This window comes from Ochotona princeps, chromosome 4 (assembly GCF_030435755.1).
Source record: "Ochotona princeps isolate mOchPri1 chromosome 4, mOchPri1.hap1, whole genome shotgun sequence".
Classification (NCBI taxonomy): Eukaryota; Metazoa; Chordata; class Mammalia; order Lagomorpha; family Ochotonidae; genus Ochotona; species Ochotona princeps.
The window spans coordinates 8,553,266-8,570,230 of NC_080835.1; the positions used below are offsets into that span (position 1 = coordinate 8,553,266).

At 55.1% G+C, this 16,965-nt stretch overlaps 2 protein-coding genes across 2 annotated transcripts; one reads left to right on the top strand and one right to left on the bottom strand.

Moving 5' to 3' along the window:
• Positions 1-588: 588 nt before the first annotated feature.
• FTH1 (ferritin heavy chain 1) lies at positions 589-3,457 on the top strand. The gene is made up of 4 exons (XM_004599329.2): positions 589-915; positions 2,485-2,631; positions 2,907-3,032; positions 3,125-3,457. Exons 1-4 carry the CDS (start codon positions 802-804, stop codon positions 3,287-3,289), a joined length of 552 nt encoding a protein of 183 aa, XP_004599386.1. The 5' UTR covers positions 589-801; the 3' UTR covers positions 3,290-3,457.
• Positions 3,458-3,559: 102 nt separating this feature from the next.
• Positions 3,560-16,019, bottom strand: BEST1 (bestrophin 1). The gene is made up of 10 exons (XM_004599341.2): positions 15,834-16,019; positions 13,885-13,979; positions 13,230-13,463; positions 12,832-12,986; positions 12,371-12,448; positions 11,920-12,072; positions 10,446-10,526; positions 6,601-6,752; positions 4,952-5,525; positions 3,560-3,905 (listed from the first exon to the last, which is right to left on the bottom strand). Exons 1-9 carry the CDS (start codon positions 15,983-15,985, stop codon positions 4,964-4,966), a joined length of 1,662 nt encoding a protein of 553 aa, XP_004599398.2. The 5' UTR covers positions 15,986-16,019; the 3' UTR covers positions 3,560-3,905; positions 4,952-4,963.
• Positions 16,020-16,965: the final 946 nt, after the last annotated feature.

The window sequence follows — 16,965 nt, forward strand, 5'->3', positions numbered from 1 at the left end:
GCATCGCAGTCAGAAGGACGGGGGCGGACCTGAAACCGGCCACAGGCCCCCGACCCCTGCTCCCCGCCACCAGACTTCTCTGAGGAAGAGAAAGTGGCCGTTTCCCAACACAACTTCTGACTCACTCGGCCTGCTGGGGCCCACGCAGCTACCTGCCATTTTCCAATTTGTATTACGAGGTAATGGCCTCCGGGTGTGGTAACTGCTTTGCCCACACTGCCATGGTTTCAGCAGCTGTCTGGGCCCACAGTCCCCGGCTGCCCGCTTTGGACTTGGGAATAAGCCCGTTTCCCCCCAACAACTCCCGAGCCCCCGGGCTCCAGGACGGGCTTCCAGCCTCCTCTTTCCCTCACTAAGCCGGTCCTGAGGGCACGGGGACGCCTCTTTGGGTCCCCTGTGCCCTCCTGCCCGCCAGACCCCCGCCGTGGTCACTGCACAGCCCGGCCTCCCCGGGTCCATCACCACCCCACCCCACCCAGTGGGGGCCTCGAGCTGCGCGCCCACCGGAAGGGGCGGGACTCGGCGGCGGGCGGTGCTGATTGGCCGGGGCAGGCCTGACGACAGCGCCCGCTATAAGAGCGCTGCGGGACGCTGTCTGCGCCAGACGCTCTTGAGCGAGAGTCGCCGCGGTTTCCTGCTTCAACAGTGCTTGGACGGAACCCGGCGCTCGACCCCCCGCCCCAGCCGGCCACTCAGAGCCAGCACTCCTCCGCCACCTTCTTACAGCGCCCTCCGACTGCCCCCGGGCCCTCGCCGCCGCTCCAGCTCCGTGCAGCCGCCGCAACCTCTCAGCCACCCGCCATGACGACCGCGTCCCCCTCGCAGGTGCGCCAGAACTACCACCAGGACTCGGAGGCCGCCATCAACCGCCAGATCAACCTGGAGCTGTACGCCTCCTATGTCTACCTGTCCATGGTGAGCGCGAGCGGGCGGCCGGAGCCGAGGGCGGGCTGGCTGGGCTGGGGCGTGGTCAGAGGGCGGGCTGTCCCCCGCCGCGTCTTTGTGGAAAATGGAGGCTGCTCGGTTTCTCCCAGGCGGTGGCTGGCGCAGAAATTCGAGTAGTCCCCTGAGAGGACAAGTGCTCCTCTGCATACTTCGATTTAAAGAAGGCCTGCTATCCTCAAATGCCAGCCTTCTAAAACTTGCGGCCTGCATAGTCGGGAAAGGTGCAGTTCTGCACCCCCCCATCCAGGGCCTCTGCCTCCAATCACGTGGTCCGGAGGCTTGTCCGCTTGCCTTGTCCAGCTCTGGGCCCCTTGGTTACAGCAGGGCCTTCTGGGAAATGGTGTCGGATGACAGCCTTGGGGGCTGGTGCCTGCAGTGGCTTATCTCTTGGGGGCCCAGACCCCTCTCAGCAACGGTCTCCACCTCTCTGCTTATCTCTAAGTCCCACTTGCCCTTGAACCTGATCTAAAGATCCCCCTTTGTACCTCCACCCCAGTGCCATTCTAGTGTCATCTGCCTCTAGCGCCTCCGCCCCCACCCCCACCCCCACCCCCACCCCCACCCCAGGATACTTAATTCTTGTCCTTTCTCTGTTGCCTGGTGTGGCCCCCTGCTAGTGGAATCCAGAGGCCTTGGCTCAAGTCCACCACGGGTTACTGGGTAACCGGGAAGACTGATTTCCCAAAATTCTGGTTTTGGATGGTGTGGGTGGGAGTTCATACTTGGACAATGTGCAAATTGTCCAAGAAGAGACGGGTTGCAAAGCAATACTGGGTTTCTGTGACTGCCATTCCGTTTCCGGAACATTCAAACACGGCAAGAGCTTTCTTCCTTTCTGCTGATAATCGATTTCTGCCCATCGAGTGCCCACGGTTGTCACCTTACCTGGTGTTCATCCATAAATCATCCCCCTGCTGCGGGTTTGGCGGCTGGTGAGCTCCTTGCTCTCGCCCTGATGGAGCGCAGTGGATCAGGGAGGAAGGGGGTGGGGGGCAGTCATGCCGGGTAAATGTTCCAGCCGCCTCCCTCCAATTGTGGTCCTGCATAAATGGAGGTCCTTCAGCCGTTCTGCTTGGGACACAGGGAACTTGGCCTGCCGCCAAGCATCCCGTTTGGGTGTCAGGTTGAGTTTACCTCCAGTCCAGCTCCCTGCCACTGTGACCGTATAGTGGGGAAGGTGCGGTTCTGCACCCTCATCCAGGGCCTCTGGAGGATGACCCAAGTGCTTGGACCCCTGCCGCCCGTGTGCGAGGTCCGGGTGGAGTTTCTGGCTCCTGGCTTTGACCTGACCAGCCATTGCGGACACCTGGGGAGTGAGCCAACAAATAAATAGAAGACTCTGCCTTTCAAATAGATAATTTTGTAGGGGTAAAAATGAAGAGACTCTGTACTCTTTCAGTAAACCACACAGGTGCTTAGGAAAAGACGGCAGAGCGAGGCCGAGGCTAGTGGGCCGGGCCATCCTGACCACCTGACACCAGTAGCCGCTGCTTTCCTGGAGCAGTCCCTGACGGCTTGTCTCCATGTTCTGCTTTTCAGTCTTACTACTTTGACCGTGATGATGTGGCTTTGAAGAACTTTGCCAAGTACTTCCTCCACCAGTCTCATGAGGAGAGGGAACATGCGGAGAAACTAATGAAGCTGCAGAACCAGCGCGGGGGCCGGATCTTCCTTCAGGACATCAAGGTGAACAGGCGGTTTGAGCGGTGTCGTGCTTGGTAACCAGTGGTGGTTTGAGTTTTGGGAATCACCAGTTGACAGCACCATGCACTTAGTTACAAAAGAGCGACACATCTGGTCATTGCCCTTTGTGCCCTCTCGGCCCTCCCACCTAAGCTCTCAGGTGGATAAACACTAGTGGTCAAGGACATGAAACCGGAAGCTGTTGTCAGCATGTGGCTGTTCCTAGATGTTGGGTGGCTTCCTCGGCAGGTGCACTGACCAAACTTCCTCTCGTTCAGAAACCAGACCGTGATGACTGGGAGAATGGCCTGAATGCAATGGAGTGTGCGTTGCACCTGGAACAAAGTGTCAATCAGTCACTGCTGGAACTGCACAAACTGGCCACTGACAAGAATGACCCCCACGTGAGTACTGGGAACACGTGGAGAAGAACATCACTTGCCTAAGGGATTGGGAAAGCTAATCAGTTAACTTCTTGTCCCGCCCTCTCTTCTAGTTGTGCGACTTCATCGAGACTCATTACCTGGATGAGCAGGTGAAGGCCATCAAGGAACTGGGCGACCACGTAACCAACCTGCGCAGGATGGGAGCCCCCACGGCTGGCATGGCAGAGTACCTCTTCGACAAGCACACCCTGGGACACAGTGATAACCAGAGCTAAAGCCTGAAGCTGACCACGCCGCAGCCAGGGCGCAGCTTCCCTGGCTGTGCACCAAGGCAGTGCATGCATATCGGGGCCACCTTGACCTTTTCTATACACTGTACCAAAACATCCACCTATGTACTTTAATTTGTACCATCCTTTCAAATAAAGAAATTTGGTACCCAATTGTCTTGGCAGTCATGGGGTGGGCCAGCAGCCTATCCAGGCTGCCTTCCAGATCCCTAGAATGTCACAGTTCAGGATCGCTCACATTCCAAACGAGACACCTCAGAGTGTGTGTGTTTATTAAGCTCTAGTTTGGGAAAGATACCAAGCACAGGAATGCAGGTAGGCTGAGGAGCTGGGATCCGGAGAGTTCGGCATTCTGCGATGTATGTTTCCAGAGATTGAGTCTCACTTCCAGTTTCTTAGCAGAAAAGACGTTGGAAGACAAGTAGTCCTGGACTACGTCCTTTTTGTTCCCCATTAAGCTGACTGTTCATAACCGGCCGTCAGGGACACAGTCTTTGAGCACGGACTGCTGAGTGGCTGTCGCTGGGCCAGTGTCCTGCTAGTGGACATGCAGTTGAGGACCAGGCTGGAGAAGTGTCTCCCTTAGGAGTGTGCTTCCTCTCTGCGGGCAATGGGAGACAGTTAACAGGGTACAGTCAGAAGGTCCCTGTTGGTACTAGACTTTCTGTGGGGAGGGATAAGGTTGAAATCTCTTTGAATTTGGAATGTAATTTCCCAACTACAGCTACAGTTCACAGTCCCATCCAGCCCTAGAAGCAAGTTGGAGCAAGGTTTCAAGTTTTTTAATCCCAGTAGCTGTGTGTCGTGACAAACTGAAATGTTTTAAGAATTAAATGAAGCTAGGACAGTTGGGTTAAGCCACCATCTGCGACACCAGCATGCCATATGGGTGCAGGATTGAGTCCCAGCAGCTGCACTTCTGATGGCCTGGGAAGACAGCGGAGGAGGGCCCAAGTCCTTGAGTCCCTGTAACTGCAGGAGACCTTGGAGAAGCTCCTGGCTTTGGACTGGCCCAGCTGCAGCCATTTAGTGAGTGAGCCAGCAGATGGGCAATCCTGGTCTCCTATGTAACTCTGCCTTTCAAATATTTAAAAAGAGAAAACAGGAAGTGGGACTTCCTTCCCCACACAGCTGTAGCTTGGATGAAAATGTCCAGGGGATCTGAAACACAAAATTGAGAAGTATGTTGGTGAAGCCCAGGAAACAGGAGGCAGCTCATGAGCCCTGGATGCCTTCACCCATGCCATCTGGCAGTTACTAAGCAGTGCCTGGTATTCTTGGCACACACAGCATATATGCCAGTCCTATGTAACTATGTGCCGCTAGTCGAATCCTTGGTTACAACCCAGAGCTTCCTTAGCCCTGCCCATCTGGGCCTGTCCTGCCAGCCCTTCGGTATCAGTGTCCCTTTAAGCTTCCTTCACTTGGCTGCCAGGGAAGTCTTCCCTAGTGATGCCAGGTTCCCCACACCGCTGGGGTAGGCAGGAGGACGTCTGCCCCGAGCAGTTCTGGGCACAGATGCAGAATGCTGTTGCAGTAATGGAACCATAGAAACTGGGAGCAATGGTAGGTTCAGCGAGGGGAGGAGGGGTGAGGAAGAGGGTCATGCCCCAGGGAGGCCATGACTGCTTCGAGTGGAGGACACACCTGTTTCCCAAGTTAAGGATTCCTTTGATCTTTGAGTCTAGAGTGTATCCTGCTCCCTGAAAGTTCCAGATGCGGTTCTCTGGGATGACTTTCAGGGACGTTTTGCATGTCAGTCATGTTAAACTCAACAGTTTTCCTCCTCATTTCTGGGTACTCCACCAAGGCCCCACTGGTTTGAGGGGACAACTCTAAACTGCTGTTAGTCCCAGAAGTTTGGGCATCCATGCTTGTGACGCCACAAGGCCCTGAGGATTCGGAATGTTCTGGGAGGCAGAGCCCATTAGTGCAGCCAGGAGGGGCCTGAGGGGCCATGAGGTCTGTCCCCATGATCAGCGGGGCCACCTTGAAGGTCTGCGGTGCCAGAGGTTTCCAGGAGTTGCTGCCCTCCCGGTCCCTGGCACTCTGTTCGGTGCTCTTGGGCTGGCCCAAGAGAGAGGACTTCTTCCTGGGCCACGGCGGTTTGGTGGTGTCTAGGACCCTCCTTGGATGACAGAAGTCATAGGGCTGCTGCTCCAGGAGACTGTCGGTGTCTTCCTCTGGAATTGGCTGGAATTCCATCTCTTTTTCCTGCAGACTGTAAAGAAAGGGGACACACAGGGGCCAGCGCAATGGCTCAGCTAGCTAAGGCTCCAGCTTCAGCACTGGCACCCTGTACAGCTGCCAGTTCTAGTCCTGGCAGTTCCACTTCCAACCCAGCTCCCTGCTTACGGCATTTTCATCTAACATCCATGCTTCCCAGCCCCAACCTTCAGCTGTTGGGGTACAGATCCCATGTGGCTCACATGCAGATACCTTCTGACCTCAGTGAGCCTCCAGCCTTCATCAAAACTTCCTCACACTAAGGACTTTGATCGATCTCAATTAAAGTTGGATAGGCCATTGGATTCTTCAAAGAGTAAGGGGGACAAAAAAACTGTGGCAGAAGACTTTAAGAGCGCTGGCATGTGCCTGCCAAGCTCTGTCGGCTGTCAACCCCGGTACAGAGGACTGTCTGGAAGGCCCTTCTGCCGCTGCAGCCCTAGAGGCCTGCAGGCTGAGTCTAGGAAATGGACACATGTGAGGCGAAGCCTGGCTACTGTGGTGGCCTTAGAACTTTTGCTTCACAAGACACGGTTCACATGGCAGGTGGAGGAGGAGAGAGGTGCCCGGGATCACCCAGGTCAGACTCGCTGCCCCTCCCCCACTCCTGGGCCCTCCCACTTTCACTCCCCGGCCCTCCCACTTTCACTCCCCAACCAGCAACTTGGTCCAGGTCAGAGATATGAATCCCACCTATGCTGAGCACTTAGGTAAGTCCCTTTTCTCCCTGGGCCTGGGAGAAGAGCCCTTCCAATTTACAGGGTCCTTAAACAGCACAGGTGAGGGTTCAAAGTGTGGGGCCGCACCAGACCACAGCTGGCTCAGATGTTCCCCTTGTCAGCTATGCTAGTCTCTGTATGCAATGTGCAGAAAACCGGGCATAACAAATCAGGGGTATTGGGAGAAAAAAGTAGTGATCTCATTCTAAAGAGCATCTAAAGTGCCCAGCCCTTGTGGGGCACCCAATAAATGCTAACTAGGGTTACCCTACGTTCTGGTACAGGATGCTGCCTTTGGTGTAGGCGTGAGGGAGGAGGAGATAGTTCAGCCAGCACCCTGGCATCACCTACCTGATGTTGAAGGTGGAGCCCATAAAGGAGGATCGCCGGGAGTGGAAGGAAGCCACTGTGTAGGGGGGTTGTGGTTCCGGGTCATTCCAGTATATGTCCCGCTCCAGCATAGGCACGTTCTGGTGCATGTTGTCCACAGAAATCAGGGACACCTGGTCACCAGGGACAAAAAGGAACGTCCCCAGGAAGGTCACCCTGGGAAGGCTGGTGGACTTGCCTCTTTAGAAAAGCCCTGGGCCCAGTGAGATAGCCTAGTGGCTAAAGTCCGCGCCTTGAACGCGCCCAGGATCCCGTATGGGCACCGGTTCTAATCCAGCGGCCCCACTTCCCATCCAGCTCCCTGTTTATGGCCTGGGAAATAAGTCCAGGACTGCCCAAAACCTTGGGACCCTGCACCCGGGTGGGGACTTGGAAGAGGCTCCAAGCTCCTGGCTCTGGATCAGCTCAGCTCCAACCATTGCGGCTCACTTGGGGAGTGAATCATCGGACAGAAGATCTTCCTGTCTTTCCTCCTCTGTAACATCTAACTTTGCAGTAAAAATAAATCTTTTAAAAAGAAAAAGCACTTTCCCCTCCCTCTGCCCCTCAGCCAGTCTCTGTGTTTGTGAAGCCGAGAGGCAGATGCTTGCACACAGCCTGGGGCTGTAAGGGAAGGGTCAGCCATGGAAACACAGGGTCCCCCACCTTGGGCCCAGGAGGGGCAGCTGAACTTTGCCTCCTGTCCCCTTCCCTTTTTAAATAATAAATTCATTTTATTTTTGATGATGTTCACGTAGTTGAGAGATACACGCCCGTGTGGGCCACTGATGGGGTGGGGGGAGGGTCGAGGGATGGGGGAAACTGAATGAGACAACTGCCTCCAATCTCTCTCTTCCTGTATCCGGGAAAGCGGAGACAGAAAGGGAGAGGGCCACTCCCAGCAGCCCAACCACATCATACCCAGCAAGGGGAACGGCCGCCCAAGGTCATCTCAGGGTCCCCAATGTGGAGCATGTTCTGAGGGTATTACGTAAGTAGTTTTGATAGTTCTCAGATGCTGTTGATTTCATTGCCTCAAGGTTGAGGAAATCCTTCTAAGGTCCATTGGCTGAAATAGCCCACCTCAGAGTCTCCATTCACTCAGATACTCTCAAAACTTGGCCAGGGGTGCCATCCAACTTGTTCTGTGCTCCATGGTACTAGATGTCCTCTACAGGCCTCAATGAACTAGTTGTCATTTCCCCATGAGCATCTGGGCATGCCGTCTGCTACAGAGGCCTCAGCAACCAAGGAGACCCAGTTCTGACACACACACTCCATGATCAGGCTACGGATCCTGTGATTTTCACCGTGGTTGGAGTTCTGAGTCCAGTGATCCAGTTAGGGGAGTCTCCAAAGAAACTTCGCCAGAGGCCTGACTCCATGTGTCCCAGTCGGCTCAGTTTTTCACCCATATCAGCCTACACACACACTGAGGAGTGCAGTCACCCAGTCAGTTCTGTCCCCAGCTCCACCTCATATGCAAACCAATGGATGCTGTAGCCCAGCCTAGCCTTGTCTACCACACACTTGGTTCTCAGGGACACCTCGGCATTCATCGGCAGGTGTGGCAGCCTGCTCCAGCCTGGTCTGTTCCCAGCCTGGTCTGTTCCCAGTTCCAACCTATGCTGGTAGGTACTGTGGCCTAACCTAGCCCAGCCCAGCAGGCCCCCAGTCCTGGCCCTAATGTGAACTGGATGGAATTATGGCCCAATCTGATCTGTTCTGCACCCCATTCTGGTTCTCACATATGCCAGTGAGTGCTATGAACTGCCCCAGCCTGGCTCACCCCAAGACATGACCCAATCTTGGTTCTTGTATTCACCTGCAGGAACTATGTCCTGACACAGCAGTTCCCGAAGCTCTTCAATCAAGTCAACTCCCAGTCAAGATCTTGTGCATTCCAGTGGGTTTTGGCCTCAATGATTTGACCCACCTCTGTCCTGGCAGGTACAGTGGCCTTGCCCAACCAGCCCACACCCATTCCAACTTTTACTATTGGGTGCTACAGCCCAGCCCACACCTGGCCCATCCCCAGACCCAGCTCTCTCATGGTTCAGCAGGTGCAGAGACCTAGCCAAGCCTGTGCTACATCTACTTTGGCTCCTACAAGCACCAGTGGATGCTGGAACCCATCCCAGTCTGGCACACTCCAGACCCAGTCCGGCACACTCCAGACCCAGTCCACAGCCATGCTGAGGGATGCTGCAACCACGTTCAACCCAGTTAACCGCCCCCATTCCAGCTCTTGCACTCACCAATGAGAACCACAGCCCAGCTGGGGCGTCCATTTAGCTCCCTGACCAGGCTTACTCCCAGCCATAGATCTTGGACGTGCTGGTGGTTGCTCTGACCCAGCCCAGCACAACTCATCACCCCATCTTGGCCTTTGCCATTAGATACTGCAGCCTTGCCTGGCCCATCCTGCCCCCATCTCAACTCTCATTGGTGGGTGCTTCAGCCTAGCTGTACCCAATCTGTCCCCATCCCTGGCTTTTATGAAAACTGGTAGGTGTGATAACCTAACCCAGCCCAGCATGGCCCTCTCTCCATCCTGGCTCCCCGGGCATGCCAGTGTGCTATGGTGTAGCCTGGCCCTGCTCGGTCCACCCCTCCAAAGCCAAACCACACACTCACTGACACATGAAGCAGCCCTGCTAAGCCTACCCCACACCCAGCCCTGAATCATCTACTTACCAGTGGGGGTTATAGACCAGCAGGGGAATTCCCAAGTTCCCCCACCAGACTCACTCCCAGACCCAGATCTCACATGTGTCAGTTGGCGCTATGTCCTTACGCAGCATAATCTGGCCCCCAGTATCGACATTTATGTGTGCTGGTGAATGTTGTGGCTCTCACCCACTCTACATCTCATTTTTGGGTGTACCTCCAGGTGCTACAGCCTGCACCAGCTCAGCCTGTTCCCAACCCCAGCACCCATGAGTGTCGATGGGTTCCATGGTCATGTCTAGCCCAACTCATCACTACTTCTAGCCCTTGAGCAAACCAGATGGTATGGCAGTCTCACAGTGGTGAGCCCACAGTCCCCCACAGAAGCTGCTCCAAAGACCCAGTTCTCTCAAGTGCTGGTTAGTGTCATGGCCCAGCATAACATGGTCCTTACCCAAACCCAATATTCATTGGCAGGTACTGTGGGCGAGCCCTGCCAGGCAGGCCCCCCACCATGAGTTTCATGTGTGCTGGTATGTGGTGGTTGATACCAACAAGCCCAGCTTAGGTCTCCCATTGGGGCAGGTGTATTGATTTGGCCCCCAAAGTACTCCAGTTTCCCTCCTCTAAACCACCCAGTCTCAGCCCCCTCATTTACCTGAAAGTGCAGTAGCTTGGTTAGTGGAAGTCCCCCAGAAGTCATTGTTTTCTCTCAGCAGTCCTCCCTCCCACACACTCCCAGACCCCTTTCCCTGAGCAATCCACAATCCCCCACACCCATGTGTGTACAGATTCCCAAGCCTGGTCCTCCAGCAGTGTGTCATGCTAGTCTGGGGCCCTGCCTACCCAGGATAACGCACATTCGCACGCAACTCCCCAGACCCTGTCTGCTGGTATGCCAGTGTATGCCCCCTACATATCTTAAATAAATAAATAAATAAATAAATAAATAAATAAATAAATAAATAAAAGAATTTAAAAATAAGTAGGCAACTATGCTGGCACATTGGCATAGTAAACACAAATTTGGCATTAACCAGGCTCAGGATGTTTGCACCCAGCCATTAGCTGCTTTTCTCCCAGCAATGTAACATTTGGCTAGATGCAATACAACCTACGCAGTTAGTTGCCTGCAGCTGCCTCCCAACCCCTCTTACCTGCAAGTTTCTGTCAACAATCCAGTTGACCTCAAAGTCATCATCATCCTCGCCAAAAGGGTTGATGAGCTGCTCTGCCACCTGGGGGGACAGGTGCCACTCTGGGAAGCCTCAGGGGAAATTCAATGTCCTGCCATTCTCTGGCACCTGCTATTTCCACGCCCCCACCATGTTCTTCCTGCTGACCATGGTCTTTAAAGCCACCACATAAGGCTCCAGCCACATACACATGGGAGCGCCCACACACGCTCCCCTTGTTTGCAAGATGCTGGACTCCTCTGAGCATCCTGAGCCAGCGCTGTCCCTCTGTCACTCAGCTGAGTCACCACTCTTTTTCTCACCTCACTTACCTGGCATTGCAGGATTCTGTCTTTCTGCATTTGTCTGTTCATTGCTTTCTAACACCTCGCGGCTACATGTGGGGGCCCTGCTGGATGAAGGGGTGGCTCCAGGGGCACAGAGTCCTGGATGCTCATCTCTAAGGGACCCTGAGGGGCCGGTGTTGTGGCACAGCAGACAAAGGTACTGCCTGAGACACAGACATCCATATCAGAGCCCCAGGCTGGAGTCCCAGTGCCCCACCTGCAATCCAGTTTCCTGTTGATGCAGCTGAAGAAGTGACAAAATCCAAAGAGGGAGACCCACGAAGGGTCCCGGGCTCCTGGCTATGGCCTAGCCAAATCCCAGGTGTTGAAGTCCTTTGGGGAGTGACCCAGCAGAAGGAAGATCTCTTTCTCCATCTCTCTCTCTCTCTCCACTATGTAAATACATAACATAAATCTTAAAAGCTCCACAGAGTGACAAGATGCCTTAAGGGCCTGGGAATATCTGGCAAGTCTCAGGGGCACTTCAGAGTATGGAAGTGATGAGATCTTGTGGCGGATGACAAGGAACAACAGCATGCATGTGTGTGTGTGTGTGTGTGTGTGTGTGTGTGTGTGTGTGCGCCCGTGTGCCTGTCCTGTATCAACACTACCAAAATGTGCAAGAAGAAAGGAAGGGAGAGTGAGGGGTGGCAGAAGGTGTCTTGAGTAAAGCCTGGTGGTACCAATCTGCCCTTTACAGGACTAGATGGGGTTAGTTAACCTCTGAACTTGAACTTCACTCAGCGGAGGTGACCAGTGTGGGGTCAGAGCCCAACCGGATGAGGATGAGCCCACCACTGCCTCTTTCAGTTTGTGAATTCCCTTCGTTCTAGGCAGACATTTGAGGAGCACCATGGGCTAGAGTAACTGCACCTCCTTGTCTCTAATGCCTGCTGGCTTCCAAGCCTTGGGTCAAGCCTAGGAATCAGACACAGGCCTCAAGCACAGTATCCTTCCTGCTTGGGCCTCAGTTTCCCCTGAAGTCCCAGCACAAGGAAGCACATGGATCAGGGGGTTGTGAAGGGCTCCCACACTGTGTTTCACAGGAGAGGCCCTCCTTTCTGGTCCAGCCAGCCTCATCCCAGCTCACCAGGTGCCCGGGAGCTTACCTTCAGCCAGCCAACATAGAAGAAGAACTGTAGGAATGTGAACAAAGGCACAAAGAGGTCCAGCTCGTGGCCAGGATAGCCCTTGACTGGATTCAGAAACTGCCGGCCCAGCAGGCAAGCCAGGAAGAAGCTATACACTGCCACGGTCACCACCTGGGAGGGAGGAAGAGGTGACAGGAAAGGGCTGGGATCAGGAAGCGTTCACAGCGGGAATCCAAAGTCTTGCTGTGACCTTCACATGCAAGTCCTGTGAGTGACCCCCAGCTTACCCTTGGAAGACAGATAATCATCTGGCCATCCCTGGGCCTAGGATCTTTGAACTTAGCACTGCCACCCAAGTCCAGCCCCAGCTGCCATCATGAGCCTTTTGCTCAGCCTCCAGGTAAGCCCTTCCCCTCACAAGCTGTACCTCAGCTGGCCCAAGGAACAGCCTCACCAGCCTGGTCCTCACCTGGGTATATACCAGCGGGACACTGATCCAGTCATAGGCAAACAGGTGTCCACACTGAGTCCGCAAGATGCTCATCTCCTGGGGGAGCAGGAGGGAGGCATGGGGTTCCAACCACCACTTGCGCTCCTGGGCTCAACCTCAGCCCACCCCCACCTCCAGAGCCCAGGTACAGTGCTCCTGGCCCAATGCTGGCTGTGTGGTCACAGGCACCTCATTGCCCCTGCTCTGTGCCTCAGCCTCCTCTGGTACCAAACAGGAATCAGGCTCTCACCGGCTCACTTGGAAGAGGGGCAGGAGGGTTCTTTGAGGAGGGCCACCTTGTTGGAAAAGATCCGACAGCCCGTTGGCAGGCTGCGGGAAGACCCTCGGGGGGGCTCCAGCCTCTTGGGTAGGACAGCTTGTTCCACCTGGATCACAGCCCTGCCCACTCCACAGCAGCCCCGTTCCTGTCTCAGGCTCACGTCTATCAGGCCCTGGAGCAGAACAGGGTCCCGGATTCGACCTTCTAGCCAGATCTCCTTTGCCAGGTTGGAAAACCACACCCAGGGCACCCAGAAGATGTTGTGTGGTAAGGTCAGTGTCTCTAAATACTTGTATTCCGAGGGAGTCACAAAGCCTGCGGGATAGAAGGAAGAGGGCAGCTGCTGGGAGAAGCCGCCCAAGGGGGTTGTCATCCTTATCCCTATGAGTCCTCTGTGCTCTCCGGCCTCCGACCTCCACCGCTCCGAAATTGGCCCCAGGTATTGGTCCCACCTCACACTCTAGGCGCACCCAAGTCCGAGGGACTGGGAAACCCACCCATCTTTAGCTCCTGCTCTGCCCCCATGATGGCCTGGCCCCGCCCTGCAGTCCCGCCCACCTGCGTCCAGCAGGTGTCTGGAGGTGGGAAAGCGCTTGTACACGGCATGGCTGACGCTGCGCAGGATGAGCAAGACTCCCAGGTTGGCGTAGCGGATGAGCGTGCGCCGCAACAGCCGGCCTTGCTCGTCCTTGCCCTCCACGTAGCTGGACACCAGGCTCATGAGACGGTCTGGCCACGGCAAGTTCTCATACTGGTTCCACCAGCGGGTCACCACCAGAGTCACGTAGAAGCCTGGGCAGGAAGCACGGAGGCGAGGGGCGAGGGCCCCGGCTGCAGCTGGAGCCTGCGGCATCTCGCTTTCTTCATCTTGGTGGCTGCGAGTGAGCAGGCTCAGCTCTCCTGCAAGGCGCTCGGGCAGCCTCACATGGGGGCAATAGGCCTCGAAGGTTATCTCTGTTGGTGGTGGGGGGTACCCCCTCTCGTCCACCCCCCCAAACCCACCAGCCCCCTCCTTTCCTGCAAGGGGGCAGCTCCTGGGAGGCCACGACACCCGTACTTCCCTCCCATGACCCCATCTAGAAGTGTGGGGGAATCTCACAAACGTAAGTCCCTCCTGACGTCTGACTGGCATCTCTGGTGCCCGACCACCCATGTCTTATAGATAGCCTCAGACAACATCATGGACCTGGGCCAGTTGGAAGGGGTAGCTCACCCAGTACGAAGGAGATGGGGATGAGTTGGATGTAGCCTTCGCAATACAGGCTCAGCTTCTCAAACATTGCCTGATGGCTCTCCTTGAGGACCCTCCTGAGGAGGAGGTGGGAGACTTGCAAGAGACAGCCAGGGGAGATACTGCCCCCCTCAGCCTGTCCCTTTCATTGGTTTGGCCCAGAGCCCAAAACCAGACAGACTTGGTTGGAGGAGGCACTGAGCAAGAATGTTGATCATGAACCCCGGCTGGGCTGAGGGAACAAAGGCTTGGGGTCCCATACCACAGATTGTTGAACAGGGCAAGGGGCTGCTACTTAAAAACAGGTAGAGCATCCAGTGCAATGACTCAATGGATAAATCCTCACCTTGCAAGCACCAGAATACCATAGAGGTGCTGGTTGGTGTCCTGGCTGCTCCACTTTCCATCTAGCTCCCTGCTTATGGCCTGGGAAAGCAGCAGAGGATGGCCCAAAGCCTTGGGACCCTGCACCCACGTAGGAGACCCAGAAAAAGCTCCTGGCTCCTGATTCAGATCAGCTCATCTCTGGCCATTGTGGCCATTGGGAGTGAACCAGAGGATGGAAGAGCTTGCTCTCTCTCCTCTCTGTAAATCTGATCTGCCTTTCTAATAGAAACAAATAAATCTTTTTTTTTTTTTTTTTAAAAAAGCAAGTAGAGACAAGGTGTATGGGCTTGAATCCCAGAGAGAAAGACAAAAACAGAGAGAGAGATCTTCCATCGACTGGCTCATTCCACAAACGGCAGCAGTAGCCAGGGGTGGGCCAGGCCAAAACTTGGAGTGTAGAACTTCAGCTGGGTCTCCCAAGTGAGTGCAGGCACCCAAGCACTTTGAGCCATCCTCCACCATTTCCCAAATGCATTAGCAAGGAGCTGGATTGGGAGTGGAGCAACTGGGACAGGAATCAGTACCCATGTGGGATGCCAGCGTCATGGGCAGCAGCATTATCCACTACACCACAGCTCTGGCCCCACGTAGTCGGTGGAGAGAGGTGAGCCGCCTAGTGACGGCACCGCATGTGCTGCTGTCATCATAGATCGGTCTGTGATTGTCCAGACTGGAGAATGGTCCACACTGAGCTGTGGCCTTTGTGTGACAACGATGTGTCAACACAGGTTCATTGCACGTCACAAGCGGGGACCACTGTGATGTGGGTGTGGGGTCGGGGACATGCTGGATTCTGCTGCCAGCACCCCCTTAAAATCTCACAGCTGAAGAGGAGCAGTATGCTCTTTTGCTACTGTTATTATGGATGGAGCCACTGTGATACCTTTCCATCGACTCTAGTCAGCTACACTTACACAGTCTAAAATGCTGACACATTTTATGAGATGATATGTGTTCCACAATTTATTGAGATATTTGTCGTGCAATGGTTTAGCAGGCTATTGGCTTCTATGTGGGTGCTGGTTCATTTCCTGATTGCTCCACTTCCTGTCCAGTTCCTTGATTATTGTCTGGGAAAGCAGCAGAGGAAGGCTCCGGTCCTTGGACCTCTGTTCCCATGTGGAGGACCCAGCAGCAGCTCCTGACTCCTGGCTTTAGATCGGCTCAACTCTGGGCGTTGTGGCCATTTGGGAATGATCCAGAAGATGGAGGTTCTCTCTCTCCTCCTCCTCCTCCCTCTCTCCCTCTTTTGCTCTGTAACTCTTTCTAGTAAAAATAGTAAACAAATCTTTTTTTTACAAACCTCTGTGGGATGTCATAAAACAGACCTACCCAGTGGGACCAGGTCAGGGAAGCAATGAGGAAACAGGGTCCAAGACGCTCCAGCTGGGCTTGTGCTGCCCCGTGGCCTGCCGGGAACTCAGGTTGTTCTGAGGGTTCCCTAGTATGTTGGCCCCTAGCTGGCTGGCAGGACCCTCTGGAACTCCAAGCCCCAAGCCCCTTCCTCCAGGATCCCCGGGGCACCTTCTCTGTCGCCCTGGTACCTGTAGATGAAGCGAATGGTGTAGTAGCAGATGATGAAGATGGAGAACTCGCCGTACAGCAGCTTGTAGATGCTGCCCCGCCAGCACAGCAGCAGACGGGTGAAGGAGCCGAGGCGGGCATTAGCCACCTTGTTCGTGTACGTGACGGTCATGGCCAGGCAATTGGCGGCAGCAGGTGGCTTGGGTTCTAGTGGACAGACAAGGACATTGAGGACGGGGCAAGGTGGGAGGCACCTGAGGCCTCGGTCAGAGCCCTGTCTCAGAATCTACCCACTCAGGGCTCTCTGCTGTCCTGTCTGGACACTGAGAGGTGGTCCCCAAGACCCGCCCAGCTCTGGCTGCCGTGGGTGAGGCCAGGAGAGGGCCCTGAAAGGCTGCCCGGGGAGGTGAGGCCAGGAGGGGGTCCTCTGAGGCTGCCACAAGGTGAGGTCGAGAGGGCCTTCCGAGGTTGCCCAGAGCCTTGACCTGCAACATGGACGTGCCTTTAGTTCTGCAGAATAACAAACTCAGCAACAACCACAGTGCCCATGCATTGAGCTCGGGTCCTCTGAGCTCCCTCAGTGCCCAGGCTTGCTCAGGAAAGGCACCTTGTCTACCGCTGGCTCCCCCTCCCCAGGACAGTGGCCAGGCTGGCAGAATGGTGGTCCCAGGACCTTGCCATGGGCTAACTCAGGCAGTGGTCAGAGCTAACAGCCAGGGTCACTCATGTGTCAGGTCACCTCCTCAGAAAGGATGTCCCCAACCCCACTGCCATCAGCAGGGTTGCCTGGTTTTGCTTGGGTTTTTTTCACACAGTGCTCATTACTTGAAGCTGTGTTGTGTGGGCTGTCTGCAGTTGGCTGCCTGTTGCCTCCTCAGAAGAGAAGATTCAGTGTGTTCTCACACGAAATCCTCCATAAAAAGGCCACGGAAGCCATGGCTTCATCATGGCCTCCCTTCACCTCTCATTCTTATGCTATTGTTCCTGCTACCACTTGGTACAGGCCTAGCTCATTGCCACTCAGGGCCTTTGCACATGCAGGAAGCTCTATATGTCCCCCCCACGCATACACAGCACCCTCTAATATGCAAGGGCAGTCATCCACTCCCGAGGCCCTCAAAGACCCAGTCTGTCCACCGAAGTTTACCTGAT

What these genes read in the sequence shown, in the direction of transcription:
- BEST1 (XM_004599341.2), bottom strand. Translation starts at nt 15,985, where the DNA reads ATGACCGTCACGTACACGAACAAGGTGGCTAATGCCCGCCTCGGCTCC. An exon ending in TCCCGCTGGTATATACCCAG is followed by an intron (nt 12,073 to 12,370) that starts GTGAGGACCAGG and finishes CCTCCCTCCCAG; the next exon opens with GTGGTGACCGTGGCAGTGTA. An exon ending in TTGTTGACAGAAACTTGCAG is followed by an intron (nt 6,753 to 10,445) that starts GTAAGAGGGGTT and finishes CCTGGTGACCAG; the next exon opens with GTGTCCCTGATTTCTGTGGA.
- FTH1 (XM_004599329.2), top strand. Translation starts at nt 802, where the DNA reads ATGACGACCGCGTCCCCCTCGCAGGTGCGCCAGAACTACCACCAGGAC. An exon ending in CCTATGTCTACCTGTCCATG is followed by an intron (nt 916 to 2,484) that starts GTGAGCGCGAGC and finishes TCTGCTTTTCAG; the next exon opens with TCTTACTACTTTGACCGTGA. An exon ending in TCTTCCTTCAGGACATCAAG is followed by an intron (nt 2,632 to 2,906) that starts GTGAACAGGCGG and finishes CCTCTCGTTCAG; the next exon opens with AAACCAGACCGTGATGACTG.